Source organism: Ochotona curzoniae, unplaced genomic scaffold (assembly GCF_017591425.1).
Source record: "Ochotona curzoniae isolate NIBS_2020 unplaced genomic scaffold, NIBS_Ocur_1.0 patch132, whole genome shotgun sequence".
NCBI classification, from domain to species: domain Eukaryota; kingdom Metazoa; phylum Chordata; class Mammalia; order Lagomorpha; family Ochotonidae; genus Ochotona; species Ochotona curzoniae.
In genome coordinates, this window is record NW_024466676.1 from 27,327 (window position 1) to 37,011 (window position 9,685).

Below are 9,685 nucleotides of genomic sequence, written 5' to 3' on the forward strand. Positions count from 1 at the left end.
AAGCAGCTGGAAATGGCCCAAGTGTTTGGTCCCCTGCACCCATGTGGAAGACCTGAAAGAAGGTTCTGGCTTTACTGAAGTGGCTTTGGCTGTTGGGCAGTTTGGGGAATCAATCAGTGGATGGAAGACCTCTCTCAGTAAAATAATCTCCTAAGGGGGAAAAAAAAAACCCCAACCCACATAACTCCTACTATTGTACCTTTTCCACTTGACACACTGACACATAAGGCTTCCAGAGCAGAAGGTTTGATAAGGGATCATTTTGTAAATTGTGGTAAGGAAGATGAAATCCTTATCACACCAAAATAAAAGATCTAAAGGCAAATGGTGAAAGTAAAAGTCCCTGAAGAACATACTGGCAAATATTTTTAGCATCTGACAAAGAATTTGCCAAAAACAAACAAACAAACAAACAAAAAAACCCTAAAGGACAATTTCATAATAGGCAAAGAAATAGAAAAAACCAAACAAAACCTCCCCAACATTTAACCAACTGACAAAGATAAAATTATGACAATTAGTAGTATAATAAGAATGTGGGAAAATAAACATTTTCTCATATTTGGAACATAAATGGGCATAACCTCCCTAAAGTTAAACTTGGAGGAAATATCTACCTATAAAATGAGGATACCTTTCTCTCAAGGAATTAACCTTTATAAAAACATTACAAGGTGGAAACACATCATACTGCTCAAGGATGACCAATGAAATACTGTTATGAAAGCAAAAAAAAAAAAAAAAGAAAAACTATGGTACAAAATACAAAGTATATGCATGTTTGTGCACTGACACGGAAAGAGCCCCCCAAGCGATGTTAAATATGTAAGAATCCTATCTTTAGATATTATGGGATCTACCAATGGCTCAAAGTTGGGTCCTTTGACTAACGGCATCAGAATCACCAAAAACCAGGTGATGCAACATCTCAGGTGCTTCCCAAGCCTCCTGAACAAAAACCTCCAGGACCCAGCAATGTATTTTAATAAAATCTCTAAATGTTGATGCACATCAAATTTTGGGAAACAATTCAGTACTGGAAAGAAACAAGAGATTTAAAAATTATATAGGAAGAAAAAAGAAAAAACATACAGCAAATTTTCACAAAGGGTCCAATCCACAAGCACCTGTGAATCTTACAGTCTTCTAATAAGAAACGGTAAACACTGATTGAAAAGGCTACTAGAGCAACAGGTGAAACTTTGCATGATCCCCAATCTACCACAAAGGCCGCAACACTGAGTCCTCTGGCAACACAGACGGGCTGGCTGAGATTGGTGGGCAGTGGCAAGGACTCAGCTGGCTCTTGATGAAATGGAAGGCGAGTGAGCAGCGAGAGCTGTTGCTGTGGAAACCAGTGTTTCCCTTTTACCATTCAAGAGCCTTCAGAGGCATTCATGTGAAAAGAACTGGCAAGGAAAATTCAAGACAAGTGACCTTAATTTTGAACACCATTTCTTAGACCAACAAAGGAAATCCATCTTTCTCAGGCCTCTTCAGTAGCCTTGACGAGTCAAGCCCAAGTTATGAAAATTCCCATCAGGGTCTGGTGCGAAAGCTTAGTGGCTAAATCCTTGCCTTTCAAGCACCAGGATCCTATATAGGCGCCAATGCCTCTCCCTGCTGCTCCACTTTCCTTCCAGCTCCCTGCTTGTTTCCTGGGAAAGCAATCGAGAACAGCACAAAGCCTTGGAACCCTGCACCCACATGGGAGACCTGGGAGAAGCTCCAGGCTCCCTGGCTTCGGACTGGCTCAGCTCTGGCCTTGTGGCCCTTGGACAGATCTTCCTCTCTGTCTCTCTTCTCTGTATACCTTTTTTTTTTTAAGATTTATTTATTTTTATTACAAAGTCAGATATACAGAGAGGAGGAGCGATAGAGAGGAAGATCTTCCCTCCGATGATTCACTCCCCAAGTGAGCACAACAACCAGTGCTGTGCCAATCCAGAGCCAGGAACCAGGAACTTCCTCCAGGTCTCCCACACGGGTGCAGGGTCCCAAAGCTTTGGGCCATCCTCCCCTGCTTTCCCAGGCCACAAGCAGGGAGCTGGATGGGAAGTGGAGCTGCTGGGATTAGAACCGGCACCCATATGGGATCCCAGCGCATTCAAGGCGAGGACTTTAGCTGCTAGGCCACGCCGCTGGGCCCATCCCTCTTCTCTGTGCATCTGCCTTTCTAATAAAAATACATAAATCTTTTTTAAAACTCATTAAGTTAAACCTTTTTGTTGCGATTTTTACATAAATAGTTTCATTTTACTAAAACTAAAGGAATGCTCACTCCATTTCATGATTCATTTGCGGAATCTTAGGCTATGGAGTAGGCTTCTGCGAGAAAGTCTAGCAATACAGGGCTTCGCTTTGTCCAAATCATAAAATGCCAGTGTCCTGCACCTCGCCTACCTCTTTAAAAGATGCAGTGTCCAAGTCAAACTAACTCACTCTCTACATCCTTTTTTTCCATCCATACACATACCTTCTTTACAGAAAAAAGCAACAGAAAGCTTTGATCTGCTGATACACTCCCCAGATGGCTGCAATGGTCAAGGGGCTGGAAGCTGGAAGCCTAGAACTGGATCCAAGCCTCCCACCTGGGTGGTAAAGGCCCGAGCACTTAGGTTATCCCCCGCTGCTTTCCCAGGAGCATCAGGGAACAAGTGTGGAAGCAGAGCATCCAGGATGCTGGCTAGCTCTCCAATGTGGGACGAGGGAGTCACAAGCAGTGTCTTACCTGCCCCGATTCAACAATGGTCTCAAATAAAACAAAATGAATGTGCCTTGCCTTTCTAATGTACACAAAAAGACACAGGCTGATGCTGGAGACAGTCCCCGGCAGGCTAATTCTGACAGCACGAAAGGGTGTGTATAGGAACCCAGGCTGCGTCTAGGTGCTTGCGGCTGCGATGGCAGGCAGTGGGAACGGTGCCAGTGACAGAAAGAACAGCGTATAGTCTGAAATCCTGCGGGTCTGTAACCTTAGGCAAACTGCAGGCTACCTGACGGTAAAGATCAGAAATCCTCACGTGTGGAACAACTGACATCAACGAGTCACACAAAATTCAGAAATCCATACTCATGAAAGACAACAAGGCCCATCCCTGGGATTTAACGTTAAACGGCGAAGAGGGTCTTCACTTCAGTGTCTGACGACTCTGATAACCAGATGACATGCTCGTGTCCCCGCCATGCCCCTCTCCACTGTGCACCGGTTCCTTTCCTTGGAGGGCCACTGTGAATAGGCGCCCTTGCTACTCGCTCCCCGATGCTCCTCTTCTGCCCTGTCGGGTCACCCCCACCGGGCACGGGGAGCCGCCCCCCTCTAGCCACCTGCTAGGCAAGGATCCCTCTGCCTCCAACGGATGCTCGCCGCCCCTGGTCTGTCTCGCTCCGGCAGGGGATGCGACGCGGCCAAGGAGGCCCGGCTCCCTAAGCACTGCTCGATGAAAAAACGAAATTAACTTCGGGGCACACAGAGAGGAGGTTCTTGAGGCCACATTACGGGTCATAGTCCTAGGCCGGATGACCTTGGGGGACCTTTTCGCAGCTAGCCTCCTTCTCCGCTAGAAAGGGCAATCTAACGGTCTTTGGAAGCGGGGAGACCTTGAGGAGCGTCTGTCCTCTCGTCACTGTCCCCCTCGTCCCGAGATTTCCCTGATAACACTCCGAACCTCATCTTCCCCAGCCCCCTTCCATTTCCCCGCTCCCCCGCCCGTCATCGTCGCCATGCCCACTCCCAAGAAAAGACACTGGCAGGTTCCAGGCGAAGAGGAGGCGCAAGGTGCGACCCAGAAGATCCCTCTCACCCACCTTCTCGAAGCCGCCAAGCCCGAAGCCGACGTCCTTCAACGCGCACAGAGAGCGCCCTGGGCCCGGCCGGAAGGACCCTCCTCCTCCGCCTCAGAGATTGATTGGCAACGGCTTCAGGTCCCGCCCTTCCGCTTCCTGTCTGCGACTCGCCTGCTGGGCGCCGCTTGGTGACGGAAGCGGCGCGCGGAACCCGCCCATGCCTAGCAGTGGGTGAGTGTCCGGCTCCTCGTGGGTGATCAAGCCGCGCCGGTCGGAGCTGGAGGTGCTGTTGCCGGGCGGGTCAGGTGAATGAGGGCTGGGGGCTGGAGGGAAGGAAACCTCACTCCCAGCGCTGAGTGCCCCGCGTCTCCGTCTAGCACTGGCCATGTGGGATGGGTGATTGGGCTACTTGAGCCTCACGCCGAAGCTGTTTTCTGCTTAAGGCGCTCCTGAAAACCCCGGGCTCGATCCTCGGGAATTAACCCAAGTTCCTTCTCTCATTCTGCCTCACTGTTTGGGACCTCGGTTTCCTCTCTTGTGAAAGGAAGTTATGAGCCGAGTTCGCAGCGGGCTGGATCTCTTGCACAGGTTGTTTCTAGTTCCAAATCCTCTTACCTTCGCAGGCCCTTCTGCATTCTTACTGTCAGAACGAAACTTTCCCATGTGCTATTCCCTCGATATCCGTGCCTGGTTCTCAGGGTTTGTCTGCTGTGTTATATTGAACCCTTCTGCCCCCCCCCTTTTTTTTCCCCCTTGGGGGTCTCTCTGTCTAGTTCAACCTGCAGTGAGCAAATACATACATATATTTGTTGTTAATATGTTAATATTACTATGTTGATACTTCCTCTGCCTACAGAACAAAGTAACTTTTTTGTATCTAATTCCAGATAATTTTTTTAAAAGCCTCCCTGATCATTCAGAGTTAGCCACAGTTGAACATTAATCAAAGAAAAGTAGCAGCGAGCTTTTGAGTGATTGCTTGTTACATGAACTGTGGGTGTTTATTGAAATAGTAGGCTTTCTCTGTTTCTGTGCCTTTGCTTGCGTTCCTTCTGACTTGTCCCTGATTCCACGGCGTTGCAGCATCCTGTACAGGTGTCAGTTCCTGTCCCAGCTGTTCCACTTTCAGTGCAGCTCCCAAATGGCTGGAGCCAGGAACAGGAGCTTCCTCCAGATCTCCCACTTAGGTGATAGGGGGCCATCTCTGCTGCCTTCCTGAGCATGTTCCCAGTGAGCTGGGTCAGAGGTGGAGCCGCCAGGTCTTGAACTGGTGCCTAGATGGGATGTCAGCATTGCATGAGGCAGCTCTGACAATGCTAATGCTTTATTGGAAGTTTATAACCCAATTATATTTAAAAGAATTGCTTTATTTATTTAAGAAAAAGGTCAGAGGGAGAGATCATCATCCTCTGGTTTACTTTGCAAATGCCTTCGGAAGTCATGGTTGGGCCAGACTGAGGGGAGGAACTAGGAATTTCATGCAGACTTTGTGTGTGGTTGACAGGGAAGCTGCCCTCATTATCAGGAAGCTGAACTGAAAGTGGAATAACTGGGACTTGAATTGGCACTCTTAATATGTTAATCCCAAGTGGTAGATTAATGTGCTGTACCACAACACTTGCTCCTCCAGTTGATATTTTATATTGCAAAAAAGTATGTGTGTTCTTTGAAGGTAGGAAGTTCTATATTGATTTGTGTGTCTGACTTCAAAGCTGTGCCGTGTGTATTTACAGCCTTAAATCTATAAGACAACTAACTGTTCTTGGCAGGTGGTATCTGGTTTTGAAGCACAGACTGTTAAAAAAATTAAGCATCCAGGGCCTGACATGCAGCTATCAAGGACATAGTCTTAAAAGCATTAATAAAATCTGCCACCAGGACTGTGACACACCACTGTTCTTTACATTGTTTTTAGGAGTTTTAAACATGGCAGCCCTGGAAGAAAGCTTCCCTCGAGGGGGTACAAGAAAGAAATCCGATCACAAGTCAGAGAAATCGTTCCAACAAGCCGCTGAACAAGACAATTTATTTGATGTAAGTGGAATGCTTATTTAGGGAAATTCATTGGAAACTTGCTGGAGTCGTTGTGAGGAGTGAGCCCTGTTTGGGAACATGCTTTCCAGATCTGTTTTTCTGTTCAGCTCTACTTCTGAGTATTGAACTTGTTAGGTTATATAACTAACAAGGCTGCTTTGGAAATGTGACATTTAGAATTTATGTTTGAAGTGCCACTTCGCTGTTGTACAGTCTCTGCCCAGCTATGCTGTGAGGCAGAGATTGAGGTTCCGTGCTGAGGAGCTGTGGCCCTGAGAGCTTCTGGAATTTAATGAAGTCGTGTGACTTGGTGAAGTGGACTAGGGGATTCAGTTTGGAGCTCTGTCACTCCAGCTCTTACTTCCATTTGCTGTTACACACTGCTTCTCAGCCTTGGAGCTCCATGTCTATCCCAGGTCATAGGATAAAGAACACAGAAGAGACTGGGGAAGAGGAAGGTCGTTTCTGGGAACTGAGCCACAGGGAGCATCAGTGGCTGAATGGAAGCTTTGGGATTGCAGAAGGAACTGGTTGGTGGGAAGTGGGGTAGAGCGCAGGAGTGACAAAGCCGGTTACAGATGTTTCAACATGGAAACATCAGGGTTTGCTGGATCTTTGTTGATCTTTTTTTTTTTTTTTTCCTTTAGGTTTCCAGTGAAGAAAAATCCTCCAAAAGGAAGAAGATCCAGAAAGGGCCAGCAATAACAAAAAAGTTCAAAACTGAAGAGAGAGAAAAAAACAAGTCTGTAACAGAGAAGTTTGAAATCCTTAGTGTTGAGGTTTGTCAAAGTTTGGTTTTTCCTTCGAACAAACTATCTTGTTGTTTTTTTCCTTGTTTTTCTTCTTTAATATTTATTATTTTTATTGGAAAGTCAGATTTACAGAGTAAATGAGAGAAGGAGAGAAAGGTCTTCCATTCACTGGTTCACTTTCCAGGTGGCCACAACGGCCAGAGCTGAGCTGATCTGAAGCTAGGAGCCAGGAGCCTCTTCCAGGTCTCCCACACGGGTACAGGGTCCCAAGGCTTTGGGCCATCCTCGACTGCTTTCCCAGGCCCCAAGCAGGGAACTGGATGGGAAGAGGGGCCGCCGGAATTAAAACCGACACCCATATGGGATCCTGGTGCGTTCAAGGTACAGACTTTAGCCGATAGGCTACCACGCTGGGCCCTGGAACTATTTCTTAAGATTTAGTTATTTTTATTTTGAAAGAGAGAGAGAGATCAGTCTTCCATCCACCGATTCACCTCCTGGGTGGCTGCAGTGGCCAGCACTGGGCCAGGCTGAAACCAGGTGCTTCATCTCAGCCTCCCACTGAGTGGAAGAGACCTGAGCTCTTGGATAATCTTCTGCTGTTTTTTCAGACCATTAGCAGGGAGCTAGGTTGGAAGTAGAGCAGCTGAGACTTTAGCTGGTGCCTTGTATGGGATGCTGACATCATAGGTGACAGTTTAACCCACTATGCTACAATGCTGGTCCCAAATTTTGAAAATGTATTTACTCTTTAAAGATTTATATATGTGAAATGCAGTGTTACACAGGGAGAGACATATTGTATAACTTATGGCTCACTCTGTAAATGCCTGCAATAGTTGAGATTGGGCTAGGTTGAACTCCTTTGGGTGGTAGGGAACCCAAGTACCTGAACCATCATCTGCCCTTTCCCTGGTGTGTTAGGACGAAACTGGATGAGAAGTAGACAGGACATGAACACAGGCGTACTTGTATAGAGCGTGGGCATCCCAAGCAATGTGTTACCACTGTATCAAATCCCTGCCTAGTCCTACAGTGCTGTTGTTGTTGCTATTGATTTAACTTATTGGGGCTGGTACAATGGCTCAGCTGGCTAATCCTCTACCTTCAAGTGCTAAGATCCCATATGGGCACCAATTCATGTCCCAACTGCTCAACTTATCATCCAGCTCCCTGGCTGTGGCCTGGGAATGTGGTAGAAGAGGCCCCAATCTTGAAATCCTGCACTGGTGTGAGAGACCCAGAAGTTCCTGGCTCCTGGCTTTGGATCAGCTCAGCTCCAGCTGTTGCAGTCACTTGGGGAGTAAAGCAGCAAATGGAAGTCTGGGGAGTAAAGCAGCAAATGGAAGTCTCTTCTTTTGATATATCTGCCTTTCCAATTAAAGAAAAATAAATCTTGAAAAAAAAAAAGGTTTTATTTTTTTGAAAGGCAGAGTTACTGAGAGAGAAGGAGAAAGAGGGAGATCTCAGGCTGTTCCACCTACTGTTTTACTTCCTAAATGGATGGAAGCCAGGAGGAGCTTTCTGGGTTTCTCACCCGAGTGCAAGGAACCAAGGACTTGACCATCTGCTGCTTCCCCAGGCACATTTGCAAGAAGTGAGATTTGAAGCAGAACAGCCAGGACTGAAGCCAGTGTGCTATAGGCAATGGCTTAACCTGCTATGACACACACAGGCTCTAATCTGTGGCTTTTAAATGGTCAGAGTTGGAGATAGAAGTCAGACATATATCTCCCAGCCTCTCCTATCATTGTGTTTGTCCATATTGTAAACTTTTTTTTTTCTTCTTCTAGTCCTTATGTGAGGGAATGCGGATTTTGGGTTGTGTGAAAGAGGTGAATGAACTGGAACTGGTGATCAGTCTCCCCAATGGCCTCCAGGGATATGTGCAAGTGACTGAGATCTGTGATGCCTATACTGAGAAACTAACTGAACAGATGGCCCAGGAAGAACCTCTGAAGGTAAGGGAGGTCGGCATGAAGCCTGTTTGTAGGAATGAAAGGTACACACATGTGAAGTTACAGCTATGCTAGGAAACGTACAAAAGGAAGTTTATATAAGAGTAGAATTTTTTCTTTATTAACAAGTTTTTTTATTTTGTTTTGTTTTTATAAAAATACTGGTTGGAATCTGGAAGACTTTTCTAGAAAAGGAATGCTTGAGATATACAGAGAGGAGGAGAGACAGAAAGATCCTCCATCCGTTGATTTACTCCCCAAGTGGCTGCAGTGGCTGGAGCTGAGCCGATCCAAAGCCAGGAGCCAGGAGCTTCCTCCAGGTCTCTTACATGGGTGCAGGGCCGCAAGACTTTGGGCTGTCCTCGACTGTTGTTCCAGGCCACAGGCAGAGCTGGATGGAAAGAGGAGCTGCTACGGTTAGAACTAGCGCCCCTTTGGGATTCTAGCACATGCAAGGACTTTAGCCACTAGGCTACAACGCTGGGCCTGTTTGTAGTGCTCTTGTTTGTTTTAGTTTTGTAAGGCTTTTTATTATTATTTTGATAATCTTTACGTAGTTGATTAGGGCGCAAATGGTCAAGGGCTACAGGAAAGTGGGTAAGACCATTGTTTCCATATTATTTTTTTTCTGTTTCTGGGATAAGGGGAAAGATAAAGGGAGAAGCCCCACCCAGCCTCCCACTCATCCCAGGATCCCCAACATGGGGCATGCTCTGAGGGCACTGCTCAAGTGGTTTTGATAGTTCAGTAATTCTGAATTGCTGCCAGTCTCACCATTTCAAACACGATGAAATCTCTCCAGAATCCACTGGCTGACATAGTCCAACTTAGAATCTGCATCTGCCCAGATTTTTACTGCCAACCTGTGGCTGGGGTAGTTGGTTGATTTGTTCTGTCCTCTGTCCTCAGTTGTGGTGCCAGGCGCTGGACCCATGTGGAGTGCTTCTTAAAGTCCATATTAGAGAAGAATCATTGGATTTATGGATGATGCACACAATAGGAAGGCTGAAGCCAAGAGCTTGAGACTCAGATGGGAGACCTCCCATCTGGGTGGAGGGTTACCTCTCAGGCTCTGTACCAGCTGGAAGTGGGAGTCAGGAGCAGAAGCCAGAAATTGAACCCCAGTGTAGGGTGCAGTCATGTTGCGTACTAGGC

At 46.7% G+C, this 9,685-nt stretch overlaps 1 protein-coding gene across 1 annotated transcript; it reads left to right on the forward strand.

The window, feature by feature from the left end:
• Window positions 1–4,000: 4,000 nt before the first annotated feature.
• LOC121166348 (protein RRP5 homolog) lies at window positions 4,001–8,574 on the forward strand (the record flags this gene model as incomplete). Its single annotated transcript, XM_040995494.1, has 4 exons — window positions 4,001–4,091; window positions 5,702–5,820; window positions 6,468–6,599; window positions 8,366–8,574. Coding segments are annotated over exons 2-4 (449 nt in total), but the record flags the coding sequence as incomplete, so codon positions are not given.
• Between the last annotated feature and the right edge of the window lie 1,111 nt (window positions 8,575–9,685).